Below are 25,712 nucleotides of genomic sequence, written 5' to 3'. Positions count from 1 at the left end.
TTCTAGACATCTCATGACCACTGTGGTTTTATTTTACTCAGCGTAAACTGACCCATGGTGAATGTTTTGAATCCAAAATATGTCAATTTCTCTTGCGGCTACACAGATTCATGTGCACATTTTTCCCATAGACTTGCATTAGATATGGGAAAATCCACAGGTACAAACACATCTGGCGGTAACGCATTAAAAAACATGTATTCAACACATGACTATATCAAAGTTTTTTCAAAGCCAAAAGCCATAAAGTATAAAAAAAAATGTAAAACATGACACCAAGAAAAGAAAAACTGCAGCGTCAAAAATGCAATAAAACCGCACATAAAGAAACACACTCCAAAACGCAATGAAAAAATGCAAGTAACCTAATTTACTTAATAGGCGCAGAAATGGTGCAGAGAATCTGCAACATCAAACACTCACCAAAAGCTTATTGTGGGAACATAGCCTTATTTATTCTGATAATATACTACCCACAGTCATTGCCCACCCAAAACTCTGAAATGTATTAATCTAAATAACCACTGAAGAATGCGAGATGCGAACACGGCTTCAGGAAAATGGCCACCGCGATCTCCATCTGTGCACGCGCCATTTTCCTGAAGCCCCGGGCAGCAGAGTGCTCCATCTGCGCACGCGCGGCCACAGGAAGATGGCCGCCCCCACCGATCACCAGGGGAATAGCGCAGATCGCGCTCTTTTCATTCAGCTGCGCAGTGGATTCGCCTGTAGGATGTTTTGTTTTTGTTTTTTTAATGCATTGCTCATGGGGGCCAGGCATACAAGGATAGGGATGAGGAGCCACGCATATGTAAGGAGGTTCACCGGACCACGGGTACCTGCATGCCGGGTACGCAACTAAAAGGGCTGCATCCTCTGCTTTGAAGAGGCAGACCTTCCCCTGCAGCCTGGGGGAAGCTCTAGTGAGACTGAGTTTCCTGCTGTCCCAGGAGGGGCGGGGAGATCCTGTAAAGGGCACGCAGTGTCGGAAGTATAAGAGGAAAAAGCGCACAAAGCAGGGTAGTCTGGCGCCGGTGGTGTCAGCGCAGAGAGCAACGTGCAGAACGGTGAGAGCCGTGCCCCGCTTCCCCCACCTGCCGCAAACAGCTAATCAGTGGGTGAGCCAGGACTCCGACCCACTCATCTGATATTGATGACCTATCAGAATAGGTCATCAATATTACATGTCCATACAGTCTATAATCCACAATGAAACTAGCAACAGATAACAATGTTTACCGTTGAAAAATGTGTCTCTTGCACCCGTTACCATGACAACAACAACATTTGTCATTTCTATTAAGAGGCATTTTATTTACACAATTACATGCCATATGACCTATTAAATTCTGCAGAAATCACAAGGTTTAAAGAAGTTGCTATAATAACCTATAATAGTTGTCTTTGTTCTTCTGTCTCCAGTTTGTGCGGCCTTCAACTTTGTATGCCAATATACTCTGCAAATAACTGCACTAATATTTTTACATGAAGTACAATAGCAGAATATATAAATGGTACAAAAACAGTTAACTGTCACAAGCAACTAAGTAGGTGTACTATGTTTCAAATATTTACAAAAACACAAGAACTGAAATCGCAGAAGAATGTCAGGTAAATGAAAGACATTCTTGTCTCCAGCTGTTGTAATCGTCTTAATAAAATACCTCTTTCCCTACAATGGAGATGTCTCGTATATCTGTTTACACAAGACAATCATTGGGTTCTCAGACTGATTTTTGAAGGAGGTCACAATTTTCTGGAAGAGGAGACTGATTTCAAATCAGATCAAATGGCCATTAAAAGGAAATGAGGTCACTATGGGCTTAAGACATTTCCTGTTCATGGCACCACACAAGTCTCCCCAGTGCCATTCTTTGCCAACCATGCTACACCATGGCTGGGACTCATACCGCTCCAACACCAAATGAGTCTTCCCAGTGCCATTCAATGCCAACCACAGCCAAGTCATTTCCAGTATTCAACCCAGATGTGACATCACAACACTTATTTCTTAGCTCCTGGAAAGGTGCATGGCTGCATGCACACATCTCCATGTGATAGCAGTTGCCATTTTCAGAGTGTCTTTATGCCACCAGATAGAAAACCTACTAACGATGCGCTTTCCTTGCAGCACATCAGCTACTAATCTGGTCTTCATGATGATCCACTGTTAACTAGTGACTAGGTATGGTGGGCGCCTACCTGATCCCTTAAACTAGGGAGGGTCCTAGTCTATCCCTGTCCCTCGGATTACCCAGAAAGGTGGAGACGCAGGGGTCACGTACTTTGAACCATTTACCTACAGTAAATGACACAGCAGAGAAGGACATAAAACTACACCCACCGGTAGTCACAGGACAATGTAATTTTAACATTTTACTACATTATCTGGCTATGTGGTGTGTATGACATTGTCAGACACATCCTGTTTAAATTTATTAAGGAGGTGCTGGCCCGGCTGTCTTTAGCAAGACTGCATGGACCACGGCTCATACCACTGAACGCCCGCTCTATCTCCCCGTGGGCAATACACTACACAGACAACACAGGGTTAAGGTAAAACAGTGTGGCAATACTTTATTGAACCACAACACACAATAGCAAACAGAACAATCCCACCATGGCTGGAATTGCTTGGTTACATGGGCGCATACAAAAGAACACCGCGTCTCCACGTATTTCCAGAATGACATGATGTCAGAGCTCCCAGGGTCACATGGGCACATATAAAAGATCACTGCGTCTCCACGTATTTCCAGTATGACATGATGTCAGAGATCCCAGGGTCGCTATTTCATCTATGGATGCACGCACAGAGAAGAGGTAACGACAAGCATAGGGAGATGACCAAGAACTGTCCATAGAGTCCATACAAGGTCCAAAGCCAGTTGACACGATGTCAGAGCTCCCAGGGTCGCTACTCCGTCTGTGGATGCACGCACAGAGAAGAGGTAACGACAAGCATAGGGAGATGACCAAAAACTGTCCATAGAGTCCATACAAGGTCCAAAGCCAGTTGACACGAGAGTCACCACCTGGCTTATCTGACCATCTCCATGGAACCAGGCGACCAGCGGGTCCCAAACCTGGCTTTCTATAAACATATCCATGGTTCAGAGATGGTCACTGGATCAAATCTGTGTCCTTCCAACCGGAGCCGAAAACCCCTAGGTTGTTTTCTATAGAATCATAGATCAGTGTTCTCGTGATGGTGCCATGATGAATTGGCTGCAGTCCTTTCTCTTGTCTGTTGGGTGGTTTGCAGAATGTCTGGCTGGTAGCTCTGTGTTACTTCAGTTTCCCAGGATCTGATCTCTGAGTCTCTTTATACCCAAGGCATGTAAGTTATTTTTAGAATTACCCAGGGTCTTTCAGTCCAACATCAAGATAAGGTAAACAATGGTGATGGGATTAAGTAGCACTATTAGCATATAAGCACACATCAATAAACAAAGCTTAACACACTCAATGTACAGTTACTATTAAGGTACCGTCACATTAAGCGACGCTGCAGCGATAGCGACAACGATGCCGATCGCTGCAGCGTCGCTGTTTGATCGCTGGGGAGCTGTCACACAGACCGCTCTCCAGCGACCAACGATGCCGAGGTCCCCGGGTAACCAGGGTAAACATCGGGTTGCTAAGTGCAGGGCCGCGCTTAGTAACCCGATGTTTACCCTGGTTACCAGCGTAAAAGTAAAAAAAACAAACAGTACATGCTCACCTGCGCGTCCCCCAGCATCTGCTTCCTGACACTGACTGAGCTCCGGCCCTAACAGCAGAGCGGTGACGTCACCGCTGTGCTTTCACTTTCACTTTAGGGCCGGATCTCAGTCAGAGCAGGAAGCAGACGCTGGGGGACGCGCAGGTGAGCATGTACTGTTTGTTTTTTTTACTTTTACGCTGGTAACCAGGGTAAACATCGGGTTACTAAGCGCGGCCCTGCGCTTAGTAACCCGATGTTTACCCTGGTTACCAGTGTAAAACATCGCTGGTATCGTTGCTTTTGGTGTCAAACACAACGATACACGGCGATCGGACGACCAAATAAAGTTCTGGACTTTATTCAGCGACCAGCGACATCACAGCAGGATCCTGATCGCTGCTGCGTGTCAAACTAAACGATATCGCTAGCGAGGACGCTGCAACGTCACGGATCGCTAGCGATATCGTTTAGTGTGACGGTACCTTTACAGACTTACACAGTATGTTAGATAGTATATCAGTTGGCAAGTCTGTCTTCTTGACCCACCAGATATAAACACTTGAATTCACAAGCCAATATACAGATAAAAAGCCAATACTTTTGGTTTTGCAAAAACATGGTTGTCTGGGAAATGAAGATACAATCTGGTTTCTTCACAGGAGGGTCTCAAACTCACAAAGTCTATGTATAGAATCCAAGAACTGTCAAAATTTACAAGGAAGAGGGACTCAGATACATCCTGTATTAGATATAAAGGAGGGTATTATACACATTGTGTTAAAATTGTTAGGTAGTGGGAGTAAAGCCTATTGAGTAAGTGTAAGGGCTGCCAAAAATTTGAAGGAAAAACTGCAATACACCCTGAAAGACAAATAGAGGAGGGCATCAGAAAACATTCTTTTACCATTTTTAAGGATTGGGACTCCTAGACTGATAAAGCCTTTGCACTAGGTGTAAGCGCTCAAAAACATTTAGCCTGGTTGGGTGAAGGGGCATACATACATACATACGAATTGTAGAGGTAGTCCTCATACACATTCTGTGCAAATTATTAAGTAGAGCATTATACACACCCTGGCAAGATTAAAAGCGAGGGTCACATGATGACCCTCAAGATTTTGAGTGAAGGACACCTGTTGACCCTATAAAGATTTTGAGTGAGTGCCGCCTGATGACCCTATATTTGAATTGGCTTTACATTCTGCTGCTGTCATCCGGTGGGATTGAGAAGTCTGGGCCAATTCAGTGCTAGTTCATTTTGATAGGAGTCAGCCTGTCAGCATTTTCAGTTGACAAGCGGATGCGCCTATAATGTACGATGCCCTCGGAGACACTAAAACCCGCTCTGACAAAACACAAGAGGCAGGGCAGGTCAGATGGGATATATATATATATATATATATATATATATATATATATATATATATATATATATATATATATATATATATATATATATATATATATATATTTTTTTTTACTAATTGTTAGGTTAGGGCCTTCTGCTATTGCACCATTTTACTAGCCCTCTCCGCTGCAGAAAGGAGAGATAGAGTTCTCCTTGTACCGTGGGTAGAGAAGGGTGAACAACCAGTAATCAGTGTTGGTTAAATTACATAAAATGCAAGGGTTGCAGGAAAGGCAGCGGGATATAAAGTCAGCCTTGTGTGCCATACTCACAGATGTCAGATATCCATGTTCACCCATTGGTTATGTGCGGATGCTGACCAGAATACCGACTGGCATGTTGTAGCTGGTATTCAACTACTGACCTGTGCTTCTCACAAAATCTTGCCAACATTGGCAATGTGGAGTTCCAGCAAGTGGCAATGTCGCGCACCAGTAGGTGAGCTGGCATTTGTAAGAGCTGCTGCAGCACTGCCAGACGACCAGCGGCAGCTGTAGCTGACTTGCAGAAAAAGGTGCACACACGGAGCATCTTCACAAGTCGCTCAGGCAAATCTGGGTAGGTTTTCAGAAAAAGCTAAACCACTAAGTTGAGCACTTGAGCCAGGCATGTCGCAAAGCTTCAGAGCCGCCACCAGGTTACGGCCATTATCACTCACCACTGTGCCTGATTGTAGGTTCAGCGGCGAGAGACACAGATCTGTCTAATATGTTATACCTTTCAACAACTCTAAGGCAGTGTGCAGTTTGTCACCTACACAAATATGTTTCTTCAGAGCCTGTTGCCGCTTCCCTGAGGCAGTGCTGCAGTGCTTCCAGCTTGTGACTAAGATTTATGGCATGCTTTGAGATGACAATTTGGAGATGGAGGAGGAGGAAGGGGTGTAGGAACTGGTGTAGGAGGTGAAGGTAACCCGGATTGAATTAGGGACCGCCATCCTCAGCATCAGTATCACACGTGTGCCGTCCCAGGGTCCGATCTGGTCCCGGCCTCCACTAAGTTCACCCAGTGTGCCGTCAGGGAAATGTAGTGCCTCTGGCCACAAGAACTTGTCCATGTGTAGGTGGCTAAGTGGACCTACCAAGTAATGGCGTTGGTCAGGGCACGGGTGATGGTATGGGATACGTACTGGTGTAAGGCAGTGATGGCACACCGGGAAAAATGGTGACTGGGGACCGAGGGATGGCCACCGTCATGAGGCTGCGGAAAGCCGCAGTGTCTACAAGCCTAAACTGCAACATTTTCTGGGCAAACAGTCTGGAAATGTGCCCGATTAGTGTTTGGGGGACTAGGAAATACCTAACCCTTGGCCTGTGAATTTGACATGTGTGATTTCTCTGGGGAACAGTTGTCCACCTTCTCCCTCTGGCCACCCCCACTGCCTCTTCCTGCCTGTTTAGGTGCTGCAGATCCCTCCGACTCTGCGCTGTTGGCCTCGCTCTACATGACACCTTCCCAGGTTGGGTCAGTAACTTCATCGTCAACCACTTCGCCTTACACTTAAGCTCTTTGGTCCTCCTGACTTGTTGACTCAACATTACTTTTTGTCAACTGTGTTTCTTCATAATTTACCTCAAGACACTAATTGCCATTCCCCACCATCATCTTCTGACCACGGCTGCTCAAATATTTGGTCATCACTACACAAGTGTTATGAACTGGTGGTTTAGGAGCAACATGGGACGAGCTCTGGAGGAGGTGGTACCTGTACTGACCGCAGTTCCTGAGCTTAACACAACACTAGAAGTAGCCGTGGTATGTTCCTGTCACTCCCTAGACACCTCGTCACAGCCGGAGGACTAACTACCCCTAAAGATAGAAACTGGAAAGCTATCTTGCTTCAGAGAAAATCCCCAAAGGATAGACAGCCCCCCACAAATATTGACTGTGAGTGGAGAGGGAAATGACACACGCAGAATGAAACCAGGATGAAGCAAAGGAGGCCACTCTAGCTAGATAGATAGAATAGGACAGAATACTGTGCGGTCAGTATTAAAAAACTAGAAAGATCCACCACAGAGTTTACAAAAATCTCCACACCTGACTAAAGGTGTGGAGGGTAAATCTGCTTCCCAGAGCTTCCAGCTTAACTGAATAAATCCATACTGACAAGCTGGACTAGAAAAAACATAGAAAGTGCAGAACGATAAAGTCCACAAAATGTGGACAGCAAAAGAACCAAGCAAGGACTTATCTTTGCTGAACTGGTCAGAACATCAGGGAAATCAAAGCAGAGATGTGAATCCAACCAGGAACCATTGACAACTGGCACTGGCTGAAGGATAGAGCCAGGCTTAAATAGCCGAGCCAGAATAGACGATCAGTGGAAGCAGCTGCTGACTGCTAAATCCAAGGAGCAGCCGTTCCACTTAAAACCACCGGAGGGAGCCCAAGAGCAGAACTCACAAAAGTGCCACTTACAACCACCGGAGGGAGCCCAAGAGCGGAATTCACAACACACAAGCCCCTCATGTCCCTCTTGAAATGTGAGGTGTGAGGCCAGAATTGATAAACGAAAATGTAAAGAGCTCCTCAGAGTGTCCGAATGTGGGATCCCTTGTCTCCTTGGACTCACCATGGTGTGTGGAAGGAGGATCAGGGCGAGGATTAAGTGGTCCCGACTATTGGCTAATGAGACTGGACTTTGTGGAAGACAGGGTGGTGCTGGGGAACATTCTGGAAGCATTATCTGCCATCCAACCGACCAGCTGTTCACACTGTTCTGTCTTTAAGATTGGTGTTCCACGCTCCCCCTGCAAAGTTTGTTGGGCTTCCGCAGCAGGCATGGTTTAACGTGGCCAACGGCCTCTGCTTGCACCATCAGCAGCGCGTTCACTAACCCCGTCCCTTACCGCAAGCCTTGTGCATTTTAAATTAGGTATATACCGGTATTCCTGGAAACTCTCTGGCATTAATATAATAAAAGAAAATATTTAGCCCTCACAAGGACTGTTTTAATGATGCAGCAGCAGCAGCTGTATACAAGTACTGCAATAGCAATATTAAACCCTGCCTAGATGTCTCTAATCATAGACGTTCCCTCCACTGAATGCAGCTAACAGCAGTTTTACTACAGAAAGGAAAATATTTAGCCCTGACAAGGATTGTTTTAATGCTGCAGCAGTAGTATACAAGTACTGCAATAGCAATATTAAACCCTGACATATCATGCCGTATAATATGCGCTCCCTCCTTTAACAACTCTTCCTTAACACACAGCATTATGATGTATGGCAGGCAATCTCCGCATGTTTGGTGCTTGTTAGCCAATGAACATGCAGAGTGGGGACTCTAGCATGGCGCTCAACCATCCACGATACTCGAACGAGTAATGAGCGTGCCCGAGCACCCCGATGCTTTATTATCGGTAGCTCCCCCAGAGTGACTATGGTTCTCTTAGCTGATTCTTTAATTAGTGACTTCCTTGCTTGGGATGTCGATTTAAGTGAACGACCATGTCTTGGTAGGTTTGCAGATGTGTCATACTCCTATTATTGAAGGCTGGTTTAGAAAGTGCTACATGAGATGTTCAGAGCTTGGGATATTTTTTTTATAATCTAACTCTGGTTTACTCTTCTCCACAACCTTATCCTTGACCTATCTAGAGGTGTTTCTTTCTTTTCATAATGCCGTTTCATCCCTAATGTTCTGAAACAAACCTCTGATGCCTTCACAGAACAGCTGTGGTTAGACTGGCAATATATTACACACAGGTGGACTCAAGTTGCCAGCTATTTGAGTTCTGGAAGCAATTTATCACTCAGGATTTTATTTGGGGTATCAGACTACAGGAGACTGAATACAAATGCACGTCACAATTTCAGATTTAATTTCTTAAAAACCATGTATCATTTTCTTAACACTTCACAAATACTTGATACTTTGCGTTATGAGATCACTTAAAATCCAAATTAAATACATTTAAGTTTGTGGGCGTAACGTGAAAAAATGTGGAAAAGTTAATGGAGTACGAATACATTTCAAAGAACTGTATATATTGTAACAATGCTACTCACTTGGGAGCGATATGAGGTATCACAGGAACAGTTGTTATTTAAAAGTTCATCTGGTTTATTTAAGTCCTCATAAATCATATCACAGGAAAACTCAAATACAGCCCTTGTATGGCACAGAGTAAATTATAAAGCAAAAAACATAAATCCATACAATAGTGGAGGTTTCCCCGCCAGGGTTAGAGACCAGATTCTCAGTCCTTTCAGCAAAGGCACTCAATCCAGGATAACTGCACACCCCCATATACACAGACATATGTGAGACAAATCGTCCTCATTTTACAAAGTGAACCACACCCAGACATGGTGAGCAGCCATCTCTCCCAACTCTTCAAGCTGCTCACAATCAGCATGTCGTGGCCGATTGACCCCTTAGCCCTAAATGTCCTATATCCATTATGTGTCCGACAGCCTCCTTACATTATGTATATTTATATATTTATTTTAAACTGTGGCATTCCATATACTTATTTCTATACTCCTACCTTGCAAGCAGAAAGCAGCCAACTCTACGGAAGTTTCATACGGACATTTCAATCTATAAAACAAGAAAAAAAGAACAAATATTCAAGTAAGATGTAAATGAGAAGTGTAAGTTCAGACTCACTAAGCATGCCACGAGGTGGTGTTTTTGGACAACACATTTGAACCCAAGTTTAACTAAAAAGTCAGTATTGCCGTGCGTCAAAAGCCAACTAAATATTTAATATTCAAAAATCATGATACGATCGTGATGCTTGCAATCAACGTAAATCCTACTCTACTGTTTTCTTTCAGGTTATGTTTACATGTTGCAGTCATGTTATGTTTTCAATAACTGCAGCAGAAATGTACTATTTTGATGTGATTTTCAAAATTGCAGCAAAAAGGCCATTGCCAAAAAGAAAAAGAAAAATTGTGGCCGTAATGTGTGAACGTGCTCTAAGGCCTCTTTCACACGTCCACGTCTCGGGTACGTGTGGTAACAGTTTCCACACGTACCGGGGGCACGTACACATGTAGACCCATTCAAATTAATGGGTCTGTGCACATGTAAGTGTGTTTCCACGGACCGTGGGCAAAACACGCTGACATGTCCGTTTTTTTACTGTCAGCACAGACGGCAAAACATCCCGCACACGTGCACACGGAGAACATACATTGATGTCCTCTGTGTGACACCCATCAGCACAGAGGAAGAACTACGGTAAGTGCTCTTCCCAGGCGGCAGGTGCGGAGTCCGGCTCTCATCATTCCCCCCTGCCATGTCAGCGAGCAGGAGAGAATCAAGAGTGTTATATTAAAGTCCAAACAACAGCAGGTGAGGGCCTTTGGGACTCTTACCCCCATCATCCGACACCTGCTGCCGCTACTAACAGTGACAGTAGGTGCGGATGATCGGGGTATTCCAAAGCTGAAAACCACTGGTGAATGAGCTTCTGAGAGTGCAGCATCATTCACCAGCGGTGATATCACCGGCTTTTTCCCACTATCCTGAGGTCAGCGCAGTTCAGCCCGGCCTCGATGATGTCACCACTGGTGAATGATGCTGCGCTCAGCAGCTTATTTCACCAGTGGTTTTCAGCCAGGACGGTCACATCTTGGCACTGTCCTGGTTGAAAACTATTTAGCCCCCAGACATGGATTACAGCGTGGGACACAACGACGGACAGGTATGGTATATTGTTGGTTTATTATTTTACTTTTATTACAGGAGATCGAGGGCGTCAGGGAATTAGGTGGGCTTGATGTCAGCTGTCACCTTACCAGTTTGAGAATAGCAGCCCTAGCTGTGAGCTTTAGCAAGGCTGGTTGTCAAAAACGGGGGGATCCTATGCTGTTTTTTAAAAAAATTATTTCATTAATTAAAAAAAACAGCGTGGGGACCCCTCTTTTCTTGATAACCAACTTTGCGGAAGCTGACATCTGAGGGTTGAAGCCCCCAGCTGTGAATTGTGTCTGGTTGGTTCAAGAAAATGCCAACGTCGGGTTTTTTCATTAATTTATTTCCTTAGATCGCAGCCAGCAGCTGTTATTAGTGGCAGCAGGTGTCGGATGATGGGGGTAAGAGTCCCAAAAGCCCCCACCTGTTGTCGTTCGGACTTTAATATAACGCTCATCATTCTCCTCTGCTCGCCGGCAGAGCAGGGGAGAATGATCTGTGATCGGATGTCTTATTCCAAAGAAAGCCATAATTTACCTTGTAGAAATGAGCTGTTAAGATCTATAAGATGGACACTGATGTCCCCGAGAATATGCCCCCAGAGCGGATTTTAAATTAATGAGGGCGTTACCACCGTGACATGTAATGACTGATACTTTGTTTTCATACTCGCACAGAGTCTACAACGTATCTCTCATTACAAAAACATTTGCAGTTGTCCTCTCACAGTGTTCTAGCTTCTATCTCACAGCCAGCCAGTGTGGGGGAAGGCAATACAGCAGGACTGACAGCACTTTGAGAAAACAACTGCAAAAGTTCATATTGTGTTTGTACTGAGACAAAGGTCAACTATGCTGTACTGAGCTAGTTACAATCAGACACAGCTGTGCAGCAGAGCTGCCACCACTAAGAGAACACAGGCTGCTGTAAATGTGTATAATGAGACAACGTTCACTTCTGCTGTACTGTTAGCTTTGCTGTACTGTTAGCTCTGCTGTACTGTATTAAACACACACCACTTTCCAGTGAGACCAGAACTAACAGAGAGAAAAGTGTCAGTTATTACATGTCTCACAATGGTAAAGTCCAGATAGATTTTAAATAAGTTTCTGGAGGCAGTTTCTCATACAGAACAGTGTTCTACAAACAGATCTTAATCCAGAAAAAAATCAAGTTTTCTTACATGCAAATGAGTTGTTAAGACATTGGATTGTAGATATCAAGGTATCACTTTATTCAACTTTCTGTGGCCTACATTTTGAGATAGACAGCTTAGGTGGATTGATACTACTGACAGATTTCCTTAAATCCAGCTTGTATAAAGTGTTTTAAGCAGGTGCTGGATAGGTGACAACTTGCTGATCACTGGGAGTTTGACCTCTCACACCAGCAATCTCGAGATCAGGGCTCCGCAGCCCCATACTGAATGGAGTACAGATGCACATGCTAGAGACCTTCACTGTATTCATTGCCTATGGAAATAGCCAAGTGCTGTACTCTGCTGTCACACAGAAAATGGATAGAGCGGAGGGGCCAAGCACGAGCACCTTCATGTCTTTCAGTATGGGAGTGGAAAGCCCCATTCTTGTGGGAGCAGAGTCCCAATCTCAGAATCACTAAAGGTACCGTCACACTAAACGATATCGCTAGCGATCCGTGACGTTGCAGCGTCCTCGCTAGCGATATCGTTTAGTTTGACACGCAGCAGCGATCAGGATCCTGCTGTGATGTCGCTGGTCGCTGAATAAAGTCCAGAACTTTATTTGGTCGTCCGATCGCCGTGTATCGTTGTGTTTGACACCAAAAGCAACGATACCAGCGATGTTTTACACTGGTAACCAGGGTAAACATCGGGTTACTAAGCGCAGGGCCGCGCTTAGTAACCCGATGTTTACCCTGGTTACCAGCGTAAAAGTAAAAAAAACAAACAGTACATGCTCACCTGCGCGTCTGCTTCCTGCTCTGACTGAGATCCGGCCCTAAAGTGAAAGTGAAAGCACAGCGGTGACGTCACCGCTGTGCTGTTAGGGCCGGAGCTCAGTCAGTGTCAGGAAGCAGACGCTGGGGGACGCGCAGGTGAGTATGTACTGTTTGTTTTTTTTACTTTTACGCTGGTAACCAGGGTAAACATCGGGTTACTAAGCGCGGCCCTGCACTTAGCAACCCGATGTTTACCCTGGTTACCCGGGGACCTCGGCATCGTTGGTCGCTGGAGAGCGGTCTGTGTGACAGCTCTCCAGCGTTCAAACAGCGACGCTGCAGCGATCGGCATCGTTGTCGCTATCGCTGCAGCGTCGCTTAATGTGACGGTACCTTAACAGTCAGAGCAGGTGGACCTCAAACAATCAACGAGTTATTACCTATGGTTAGGGATATCTAGATATTTCAAGGATTAACTGTTAAAAGCATACAAAATGTCTTGTTTTGCAGAAGCATTAGAGTTTGGGATGGCCCTCTTTTTTTTCCCACAAAGTAAATACAGATACAATAGTAAAGTATTCCCTGCTGCAAACCCCAAAAAACTAGTCAGGCAGAAAATGGTCACATTTATCAATAGACAAGCGCAATATGAGAACTTAGTGGATTTTCCAATCAAGAAACAAAGGCCATTCAATATTGATAATGTTGATAACTCAAACCTGCTCGCCAGCACAGGTAGCAGTAGTATAAATTCCAAGGGTCCAATATATAGATTACTCAGTCCTAAAACCAAAAACATAAAGACAGGTTCTCCAATAATGCAGACCCATGGTTCTGCAGTGAAAGTTTTGCTCACTTGTCTTCATTATTGGAGGACATGTCCTCATATTTTCTGTTTCTCTACTTCAAGTGTTATCTCTTTCTTTGACTGAAAAGTTCTCATGAAGCACCCAACTAATGATATTGACAATCCTTTTCGGTTTCAGCATGACTGTTCTCCTGTGCAATATAAAGGAATGACTTTGGTGTGGAAGAACTTCAGGTTAGATTATGACAAACACTAATGATAGGACACACAATGAGATATGCATAAGATATGTGCAGTGACCAGATCCAGAGTGTGTCCATTCCTTTAAGTAATTCTTGACTGAGTAGCTTAGGTACACTACAGCTCACTCTCTAGCTGTCCCTCTACATTAATTCCCTGCATTTGTGAGTGAGCTGTAATTATCTATTTCTAGTCACCTCCATTTTAGACTCAATGCAACTCATGTGTTTTATTTCAAGGTGTTCCTCAGTAGTATTTCTCATTTGCTGTGTTCTAGCACCATCTGCTGGTGAAATGTATGATTTATATTATTCTTACAATGTATGATCTCACAAAGAATTGGGTATAGATCCTATTGGTCAGTGACCCTGTCACCAAGATTCAATAGGATGAGCGACATCAAGTCTCCGTCTAGACAAGACAGAGATCTGAAAAGTCCTCAGGGAGTCTGGTACAAGATGTGACCCAGAGCAGACCTCAGTTGAGGGGTCTCCTCACCCCCTCCTGGCTCCATGCCTGGAAGTTAATCCTTCTCTTCATGCTATTCATCTAAAGACTTACAGCCAGGCCTAATGCCTAGGATTTTTCCTTTGGCTTCTACATCCAAGATGCCTAAAGACTTTTTCATTTTTCTTTTAACCCTGGGTCTTGTGCTGTCCAGATTTACCCGTGCTTCTTCAGCATTAGGTCGCACTGAAGTGCACAGAAGAACCTATTGCCCCGCGTGTTGTGGAAATTGATCGTCTCCCGCCTCAGAGCGAATTATCCATTATTTACTTCAAGTATATTTCTGCAAACACCGCGACAAGCTGTGAAATGGACACAGAGCACCAGGTCTGTAAATACCCTTACTATATATTTCCTTTACTACTTATATGCCCCAAAAGACTTTGAACCCTCTTTTAGTTACCTGCAAGTACTGTTTCTAACTAATACAGGTTCTTAACCCCTTTACCTCCAAGGGTGGTTTGCACGTTAATGACCGGGCCAATTTTTACAATTCTGACCACTGTCCCTTTATGAGGTTATTATAACTCTGGAAAGCTTCAACGGATCTTGGCGATTCTGTCATTGTTTTCTCGTGACATATTGTACTTCATGATAGTGGTAAAATTTCTTCGATATAACTTGCGTTTATTTGTGAAAAAAACGGAAATTTGGCGAAAAGTTTGAAAATTTCGCTATTTTCCAACTTCGAATTTTTATGCCCTTAAATCACAGACATATGTCACACAAAATACTTAATAGGTAACATTTCCCACATGTCTACTTTACATCAGCACAATTTAGGAACCAACATTTTTTTTTATTAGGGAGTTATAAGGGTTAAAAGTTGACCAGCAATTTCTCATTTTTACAACACCATTTTTTTTTAGGGACCACATCTCATTTGAAGTCATTTTGAGGGGTCTATATGATAGAAAATACCCAAGTGTGACACCATTCTAAAAACTGCACCCCTCAAGGTGTCAAAACCACATTCAAGAAGTTTATTAACCCTTTAGGTGTTTCACAGGAATTTTTGGAATGTTTAAATAAAAATGAACATTTAACTTTTTTTCACGCAAAATTTATTTCAGCTCCAATTTGTTTTATTTTACCAAGGGTTAACAGGAGAAAATGGACCCCAAAAGTTGTTGTACAATTTGTCCTGAGTACGCCGATACCCCATATGTGGGGGTAACCCACTGTTTGGGCGCACCGCAGAGCTCGGAAGGAAAGGAGCGCCATTTGACTTTTCAATGCAAAATTGACTGGAATTGAGATGGAACGCCATGTTGCGTTTGGAGAGCCCCTGATGTGCATAAACATTGAAACCCCCCACAAGTGACACCATTTTGGAAAGTAGACCCCTTAAGGAACTTATCTAGATGTGTAGTGAGCACTTTGACCCAACAAGTGCTTCACAGAAGTTTATAATGCAGAGCCGTAAAAATAAAAAATCATCTTTTTTCACAAAAATTATATTTTCGCCTCCAATTTTTTATTTTCCCAAGGGTAAGAGAAGAAATTAGACCACAAACGTTATTGTGCAATTTGTCCTGAGTACGCCGATACTCCATATGTGGGGGTAAACGACTGTTTGGGTGCATGGCAGAGCTCGGAAGGGAAGGAGCGCCATTTGACTTTTCAATGCAAAATTGACTGGAATTAAGATGGGACGCCATGTCGCGTTTGGAGAGCGCCTGATGTGCCTAAACATTAAACCCCCCACAAGTGACACCATTTTGGAAAGTAGACCCCCTAAGGAACTTATCTAGATGTGTTTTGAGAGCTTTGATCCCTCAAGTGTTTCACTACAGGTTATAACGCAGAGCCGTGAATATAATTTTTTTTTTTTTCACAAAAATGATTTATTAGCCCCCAGTTTTGTATTTTCCCAAGGGTAACAGGAGAAATTGGACCCAAAAGTTGTTGTCCAATTTGTCCTGAGTATGCTGATACCCCATATGTGGGGGGGAACCACTGTTTGGGCGCATGGCAGAGCTCGGGAGGGAAGGAGTGCCATTTGGAATGCAGACTTAGATGGATTGGTTTGCAGGCGTCACGTTGCATTTGCAGAGCCCCTGATGTACCCAAACAGTAGAAACCCCACACAAGTGACCCCATATTGGAAACTAGACCTCCCAAGGAACTTATCTAGATGTGTTGTGAGAACTTTGAACCCCCAAGTGTTTCACTACAGTTTACAACGCAGAGCCGTGAAAATAAACAATTTTTTTTTCCCACAAAAATGATTTTTAGCCCCCCCAAATTTATATTTTCTTAAGGGTAACAAGAGAACTTGGACCCCAAAAGTTGTTGTCCAATTTGTCCCGAGTACGCTGATGCCCCATATGTTGGGGTAAACCCCTGTTTGGGCGCACGGTAAAGCTCTGAAGGGAAGGAGCACTGTTTTACTTTTTCAATGCAGAATTGGCTGGAATTGAGATCGGACGCCATGTCGCGTTTGGAGAGCCCCTGATGTGCCTAAACAGTGGAAACTCCCCAATTCTAACTGAAACCCTAATCCCAACTCTAAATGTAATCCTAACCCTAACTTTAGCCCCAACCCTAACACTAACTTTAGCTCCAACCCTAGCCCCAACCCTAACCCCAGCCCTAACCCTAGCCCTAATGGGAAAAGGGAAATAAATACATTTTTTTAATTTTATTATTTTTCCCTAACTAAGGGGGTGATGAAGGGGGGTTTGATTTACTTTTATAGCATTTTTTATAGCGGACTTTTATGATTGGCAGCCGTCACACACTAAAAGACGCTTTTTATAGCAAAAAAGTTTTTACGTCTCCACATTTTGAGACCTATAATTTTTGAGACCTATAATTTTTCCATATTTTGGTCCACAGAGTCATGTGAGGTCTTGTTTTTTGCGGGACGAGTTGACGTTTTTATTGGTAACATTTTCGGACACGTGACAGTTTTTGATCGCTTTTTATTCCGATTTTTGTGAGGCAGAATGACCAAAACCCAGCTATTCATGAATTTCTTTTGGGGGAGGCGTTTATACCGTTCCACATTTGGTAAAATTGATAAAGCAGTTTTATTCTTCGGGTCAGTACGATTACAGCGATACCTCATTTATATCATTTTTTTATGTTTTGGCGCATTTATACGATAAAAACTATTTTATAGAATAAATAATTATTTTGGCATCGCTTTATTCTGAGGACTATAACTTTTTTCTTTTTTCTTTTATGACGCTGTATGGCGGCTCGTTTTTTGCGGGACAAGATGACGTTTTCAGCGGTACCATGGTTATTTATATCCGTCTTTTTGATCGCGTGTTATTCCACTTTTTGTTCGGCGGTATGATAATAAAGCGTTTTTTGCCTCTTATTTTTTTCCCTTACGGTGTTCACTGAAGGGGTTAACTAGTGATATAGTTTTATAGGTGGGGTCGTTACGGACGCGGTGATATTAAATATGTGTACTTTTATTGTTTTATTTTTTTATTTAGATCAAGAAATGTGTTTATGGGAATAATATATATTTTTTTTCTTTATTTAGGAATTTTTTTTTTTTTTTTTACTTACGTGCAATTTTTTATTTTTTATTTTTTACTTTGTCCCAGAGGGGGACATCACAGATCGGTTATCTGACAGTTTGCACAGCACTCTGTCAGATCACCGATCTGACTTACAGCACTGCAGGCTTACCAAGCGCCTGCTCTGAGCAGGCACTTGGTAAGCCACCTCCCTCCCTGCAGGACCCGGATGCCGCGGCCATTTTGGATCCGGGCACCTGCAGGGAGGAGGTGGTAAGAGATCCTCGCAGCAATGCGATCACATCGTGTTGCTCCGGGGGTCTCAGGGAAGCACGCAGGGAGCCCCCTCCCTGCGCGATGCTTCCCTGTACCGCCGGCACACCGCGATCATGTGTGATCGCGGTGTGCCGGGGGTTAATGTGCCGGGGGCGGTCCGTGACCGCTCCTGGCACATAGTGCCGGATGTCAGCTGTGATAATCAGCTGACACCCGGCCGCGATCGGCCGCGCTCCCCCCGTGAGCGCCGCCGATCGCGCTGGACGTACTATCCCGTCGGTGGTCATACGGGCCCACCCCACCTCGACAGGATAGTACGTCCAATGTCAGAAAGGGGTTAAAGCTCCAGAACCTAAATTCTGTGTCTGCATCTACGTGTGAACTGTATTCGCCATGGACTACTCATGAGAGACTGTTCCGTATTTGTTCCAATTTACATTTCCCGTTCCTGCTGAAGTAAAAGCAACTGTTATCCCCAAGACCGGTGTGTGTAATAATTCCTTCGGCTGTGGACACCGCATGGGGGTGGATAGCAGGGAATGCATGGCCTGATCATTACATACGCTTTTAATATTACAAAACAGTCTAAAAAGTTACTTACTTTCCCGATAAGATGTCTTGTCTAAGCTGTAATACAAATAAGTACCTGTAAAAAAAAACGTTTGAAGAAAAAAAAATTATTCAGAACAGTAGAATGTCATTCTTTTCCTAACGAGAAGAAAAATATAAGTAATTTTAAAATAAATAAGGATATAGTTTAATAGTATGTTTTTTTCAGTTTCTCAAATTTTATCTTCCATTCTCATTCTTTTTTTTAGTATCCTGGCTTGGCATGATAAATGGGAAAAGACTATGACAATCCATTGAACTAAAGCTGTGACAGCGAAAGTAAGGTAGACTAAGTTTAGAATTGTAGAAATGTCAAATAATATAGAATTGTGAGAGGGAAATAAGCAGAACAAGAATATTAGATGAAAAAAAGAAAGTATTCAGACTCCCGCTCTGAGCAGACTCCACGCCATCCTGCTGCAGCCTCTGCTTCCTCTCTTTCCCCTGCTTCCTGGCACGCGGCCAGCAGGTTCCCGGGTAGAGTGCTAAGGTCGCGTGCGCTCCCGGTCTCTAGAGACAGCGTGCATTTTCAAAAAGTACTTCTGACCAATGGCGTGTTAGCAGGGCCGGACTGGGACTAAAATTCAGCTCTGGCATTTGAAGTTACACAGGCCCACTTGTCACATGGTGACTTTATAATATCTTTGTACACTTGTAGGCAGGGCCGGTTTTGGGCAAAGTGGGGCCCTACGCCTAGGCAAAGTTTAAAATGGGGCCCAAAATGCTAACATATTGTACATCACACAAAAGCATTTCGGTTGTATTTACAAGCGCTGAGTTCAGGCTGCTAAATGAGTTTGATCGACAATACTGAAGTTGTTCAACACTTGTTTCCCGTCCTCTTTCCACCGTCTGAGAAAGAATGATGGGACAGAACGATCACTAACAGATCACTAACCGATCCCCATACAGTATCATGTTATCAGCAGCACATCTACAGTTTACAGCGGCGATGTGCTGCTGAGAACAATGATTTTTGTTCCGGCAAAAACAATCTGAATATGCAGCATTTTACTTGTTTAGTAAAATACACCCCATAGTCCTCCATATATTACAATGTGCTCCACAGTCCTCCATGTAGTCCTCCATATATTAAAATACACTGCTTAGTCCTCCACATAGTATAATACACTCCTCATAGTCCTCCATATAGCATAATACACTTCTCATAGTGCTCCATATAATATAATGCACTGCCATAGTCATCCATGTAGTACAATTCAATTCCCATAGTATAATGCACCCCATAGTCCTTCATATAGTATAACGTATTCCCCATAGTCCTCGATACAGTATAATGCAGCCCACATATAGTATAATGCAACCACCCCACAGAGTATAATGCAGCCACCCCACAGAGTATAATGCAGCCACCCCACAGAGTATAATGCAGCCACCCCACAGAGTATAATGTAACCCCATAGAATATAATGCAGCCCCCCATAGTATATAACACAACCTCCCCCATAGTATATAACCCAACCTCCCCCATAGAATATAATATACCCCCACAATAGTATATACCACAGCCACATAGTACATAACATGGCCTCCCCATAGAAGATAATATACTCCCCATAGTATATAGCAAAGCCCGCATAGTATATAGCACAGCCTGCATAGTAGATAACACAGCCCACACAGCAGTATACAGCACAGCCCACACAGTAGTATATACAGCACAGCCCGCACAGTAGTATATACAGCACAGCCCGCACAGTAGTATATACAGCACAGCCCGCACAGTAGTATATACAGCACAGCCCGCACAGTAGTATATACAGCACAGCCCGCACAGTAGTATATACAGCACAGCCCGAACAGTAGTATATACAGCACAGCCCGCACAGTGGTATATACAGCACAGTGGTATATACAGCACAGCCCGCACAGTGGTATATACAGCACAGTGGTATATCCAGCAGAGCCCACACAGTGGTATATCCAGCACAGCCCGCACAGTGGTATATACAGCACAGTGGTATATCCAGCACAGCCCACACAGTGGTATATCCAGCACAGCCCGGACAGTGGTATATCCAGCACAGCCCGCACAGTGGTATATCCAGCACAGCCCGCACAGTGGTATATCCAACACAGCCCGCACAGTGGTATATCCAGCACAGCCCGCACAGTGGTATATCCAGCACAGCCCGCACAGTGGTATATCCAGCACAGCCCGCACAGTGGTATATCCAGCACAGCCCGCACAGTGGTATAGCCAGCACAGCCCGCACAGTGGTATAGCCAGCACAGCCCGCACAGTGGATAGCCAGCACAGCCCGCACAGTGGATAGCCAGCACAGCCCGCACAGTGGTATATACAGCACAGCCCGCATCTCTCCTGCTCCCCCCGAGAATTTCCCCACAGTCCAGTAAAAAAAAAAAAAAAACACTCTCCTCACCTTTCCTCTTGCCTGCGTTGCTTCCTGCTCCTGTCTCAGCGACTGCAGTCTGCCCGGGACACAGCAGATGCGTGGTGATATGACGTCATCGCGCACCCGCAGTGTCAGAGGCAGAGCGGGGAATGATGGGAGAGGGAGCGTCTGTAGACGCTCTATCCTCCATCATTGCATTCAACTGTAGCGGCGTCATAGTCGCCGGTATAGTTGAATGCGACGGCAGGGGGATGAGTCGGCGGCGGCGGGGGGAGGCGGATCGAGCGGCCCACGACTGGCACCGTCCCTTCTGGCATTTGCCAGAAGTGCCCGATGGCCAGTCCAGCCCTGCGTTTTAGCGATTACTATTTTTAGCCCCTCCACCATAGGGAGGGTGCCAGAGCAATAAGTATCCTCTGCTGCTAGCTTCCGGTTTCAGCTAGTGTGTGCTTTAGCTTCTGAAGTGTTTTGCCACTGCTCTGCTTACACTGTTTGTCTCCGCAGACTGTCATCCGCCTGCCACATGGCTATCCTGGACAACGTCCGTTCTGTCTATGCCAGTTCCGTCACATCCAACCATTCAGCCATCCATACCTCTGGACAACTCCTTTACCACCGGTGTCAGCTCCTACCCGTATACCCAGAACCCACTGGTCAGCTCAACGACATCTGCTAACCCTGCTTGTCCATTTGTCCCACTGGGACAGCTGCCACGTGTCCGGCATCTAACTGGAGGTAGCACCCGTGTCCTCCAGGCATTCCATTCTGACCTGCGCTTGAGGAGACTTACCACAGGTGTCTGGGGCTCACATAGTTACCCCCTTCAGAGCCCCCCGTGGTCCCGAGGTTCCACAGATTAAATCAATAAAAAACGAATGTGAACTTCACCACCTGTGCCTCCGCTTCCGTTCATTACATATTTTCTTATTGTTTTTACCCTGAGCACTAGTGTTGAGCATTCCAATACTGCAAATATCGGATATCGGCCGATATTTGCTGTATCGGAATTCCGATACCGAGTTCCGATATTTTTGCGATATCGGAAATCGGAAGTGTGCGGTGCATATGGTTCCCAGGGTCTGGAGGAGAGGAGACTCTCCTTCAGGCCCTGGGATCCATATTCATGTAAAAAATAAATAATAAAAATAAAAAATATTGATATACTCACCCCTCCGGCGGACCCTGGCTCTTAGCGGTGCCTCCGTTCCTAAGAATGCAGGGAGTGAAGGACCTTCGATGACGTCGCGGCTTGTGATTGATCACATGAGCGGTCACGCGACCAATCACAAGCCGCGACGTCATCGAAGGTCCTTCACTCTGCATTCTTAGGAACGGAGGCAGACGCTTGGACCGGTGAGAGCCATGGGCCGTCCAAGGGGTGAGTATATCAATATTTTTTATTTTTATTCTTTAGGTAAGTTTTCTATAGGTTTAGTATTCTATAGGTTAGTGATCATTTGTTCAAACAATTACACAGTGTGTATACAACTAATCAAAACATGACTACTAAAAAAAACAAAAAAGTATATAACAGTTAAAAACACTCTACCGATAAGAAACCACAGAAACATTATCGGATGCTAAAGACAGCAGCTCGGTCATTCGGTTAACCAATTGAGGTATAGAGTCATTGATGATGTAAAAGTTATGCAACGGGGTGGAGACCGTATTGCCCTTCTGAAGAAAAAGGAACTCAGATGGATATTTGAGCTTGACACCCTTTATCCTAAGGGAATGAACATTGAATACCAACAGAGCTGCTGTCTTTAGCATCCGATAATGTTTCTGTGGTTTCTTATCGGTAGAGTGTTTTTAACTGTGTTATATACTTTTTTGTTTTTTTAGTAGTCATGTTTTGATTAGTTGTATACACACTGTGTAATTGTTTGAACAAATGATCACTAACCTATAGGATATCAGCTGATCCGGCAATTTTTGAGGAATTGTATGTAACAGACGGTCTGCCCTTTATGAAGTGTTGGGATAATCTCTGATATGGGATACCCTTCTTTTGTATAACAGTTGCCCCGTAGATATAAGGCTATTTTTAGCAATGTTTCTGCTGCATATAGTGTACCCCTTGGTCTCAGTCCCTAATCTGTGTTCTTATGAATAGTAAAAACTTTTCTGATCATGTGCAATATGGGATTATGCGTAACATGATAAGTGTGTCGTCGTTTTAGTTATGATATATTTATATGTATATGTTTATATTTATTATTGTTATGCTGGCGATTTTTTGATATATTTTCCATCTGTCACTTTTGGGGTAATGTATATATAACTATTTGACCCTTGATAGATAGAAAAACCTTATGTATATATGGTTGGGGACCATTTTCTCTTGATCTCTTTTTATTATGAGTCCCTAGGTCTAATTCAAACAGATTCTCGTGTTGCCGGATTCCCCCATGATAATTTGAATAGAGGGGGTGCGTAGGAGGAACTTGTGGATGTCTCTGTTTGATCCGTGATACACAGGAGATATGCGCAGAGGAGACGGGTGTGTATTCAATGAATGGCCGTTTGAGACATGCGCACTGTCCTCTGCATGTTATGCTGGATTTTGGTTATTAGAGCGATCAGGGTTAGTAGATCTATGTTAGATTAGATATTGTTATGTTTGCTATTTTTGTAAATGTGTTTATATGTATTTATGTGTATATGCTTTTTCTAAGTATTGTGCCGTATCCTGATTGGTGATTTCATAAATTAGGGGGTGGTACTATAGGTATATAATGGTGGTTGGAAATTTGTACACTGTGCTTGATAAAGGTGCCTAAGAAGATCTGGTCCCTGTAAACCCAGGGAGTGATCGTCCGGATTCCATTTTTTTGGCTGGTGGGTCTCCTTATGGGTATTGTTTTTAGTGGGAACAGTTTGGGTGCTTTGGAGTCAAAAAGGGGTAGTATTGGCCGTTTCTTAGGGATCGTGTGGGAATTCTTAGAAAAATTGGATCGGGCAAATAATGGTTTACATAGTTACATAGTTACATAGTTATTAAGGTTGAAGGAAGACTGTAAGTCCATCTAGTTCAACCCATAGCCTAACCTAACATGCCCTAACATGTTGATCCAGGGGAAGGCAAAAAAAAAACCCATGTGGCAAAGAGTAACTCCACCATGGGGAAAAAAATTCCTTCCCGACTCCACATACGGCAATCAGACTAGTTCCCTGGATCAACGCCTTATCAAGGAATCTAGTGTATATACCCTGTAACATTATACTTTTCCAGAAAGGTATCCAGTCCCCTCTTAAATTTAATTAATGAATCACTCATTACAACATCATACGGCAGAGAGTTCCATAGTCTCACTGCTCTTACAGTAAAGAATCCGCGTCTGTTATTATGCTTAAACCTTCTTTCCTCCAGACGTAGAGGATGCCCCCTTGTCCCTGTCTCAGGTCTATGATTAAAAAGATCATCAGAAAGGTCTTTGTACTGTCCCCTCATATATTTATACATTAAAATAAGATCACCCCTTAGTCTTCGTTTTTCCAAACTAAATAGCCCCAAGTGTAATAACCTATCTTGGTATTGCAGACCCCCCAGTCCTCTAATAACCTTGGTCGCTCTTCTCTGCACCCGCTCCAGTTCAGCTATGTCTTTCTTATACACCGGAGACCAGAACTGTGCACAGTATTCTAAGTGTGGTCGAACTAGTGACTTGTATAGAGGTAAAATTATGTTCTCCTCATGAGCATCTATGCCTCTTTTAATACATCCCATTATTTTATTTGCCTTTGTAGCAGCTGCCTGACACTGGCCACTGAATATGAGTTTGTCATCCACCCATACACCCAGGTCTTTTTCATTGACGGTTTTGCCCAGAGTTTTAGAATTAAGCACATAGTTATACATCTTATTACTTCTACTCAAGTGCATGACCTTACATTTATCCCCATTAAAGCTCATTTGCCATTTATCAGCCCAAGCTTCTAGTTTACATAAATCATCCTGTAATATAAAATTGTCCTCCCCTGTATTGATTACCCTGCAGAGTTTAGTGTCATCTGCAAATATTGAAATTCTACTCTGAATGCCCCCTACAAGGTCATTAATAAATATGTTAAAAAGAAGAGGGCCCAATACTGACCCCTGTGGTACCCCACTGCTAACCGTGACCCAGTCCGAGTGTGCTCCATTAATAACCACCCTTTGTTTCCTATCCCTGAGCCAGCTCTCAACCCACTTACACATATTTTCCCCTATCCCCATTACTCTCATTTTATGTAACAACCTTTTGTGTGGCACCGTATCAAAAGCTTTGGAAAAGTCCATATATACTACGTCCACTGGGTTCCCTTGGTCCAGTCCGGAACTTACCTCTTCATAGAAGCTGATCAAATTAGTCTGACATGAACGGTCCCTAGTAAACCCGTGCTGATACTGGGTCATGAGGTTATTCCTCTTCAGATACTCCAGCATAGCATCCCTTAGAATGCCCTCCAGGATTTTACCCACAGTAGAGGTTAAGCTTACTGGCCTATAATTACCGAGTTCAGTTTTTGCCCCTTTTTTGAATATTGGCACCACATTTGCTATACGCCAGTCCTGTGGTACAGACCCTGTTATTATGGAGTCTTTAAAGATTAAAAATAATGGTCTATCAATTACTGTACTTAGTTCCTGCAGTACTCGGGGGTGTATCCCATCCGGGCCCGGAGATTTGTCAATTTTAGTTATTTTTAGACGCCGCTGTACTTCCTGCTGGGTTAAGCAGGT

The 25,712-nt window shown here is 43.9% G+C and overlaps 1 protein-coding gene and 1 long non-coding RNA gene across 4 annotated transcripts in view; one reads left to right on the top strand and one right to left on the bottom strand.

The window, feature by feature from the left end:
* Positions 1-21,570, top strand: part of LOC143782277 (uncharacterized) — a 38,342-nt gene extending 16,772 nt beyond the window's left edge. Inside the window, exons 2-3 of the long non-coding RNA XR_013216913.1 lie at positions 18,818-18,892; positions 21,491-21,570. This is a non-coding gene — a long non-coding RNA (uncharacterized LOC143782277). The remainder of the gene's footprint in view (positions 1-18,817; positions 18,893-21,490) is intronic.
* EPB41L4B (erythrocyte membrane protein band 4.1 like 4B) overlaps positions 1-25,712 on the bottom strand; it is a 1,243,532-nt gene that overhangs the window by 1,003,466 nt on the left and 214,354 nt on the right. For all 3 annotated transcript variants that reach the window (XM_077269579.1, XM_077269578.1, XM_077269580.1), the window contains 2 exons: positions 18,601-18,645; positions 9,613-9,665 (listed from right to left, as the gene is read on the bottom strand). In XM_077269579.1, the coding sequence (XP_077125694.1) occupies positions 9,613-9,665; positions 18,601-18,645 (98 nt within the window). The remainder of the gene's footprint in view (positions 1-9,612; positions 9,666-18,600; positions 18,646-25,712) is intronic.

This window comes from Ranitomeya variabilis, chromosome 6, assembly GCF_051348905.1.
Source record: "Ranitomeya variabilis isolate aRanVar5 chromosome 6, aRanVar5.hap1, whole genome shotgun sequence".
Taxonomy (NCBI): Eukaryota; Metazoa; Chordata; class Amphibia; order Anura; family Dendrobatidae; genus Ranitomeya; species Ranitomeya variabilis.
This window is presented reverse-complemented; position numbering and strand designations above follow the sequence as displayed.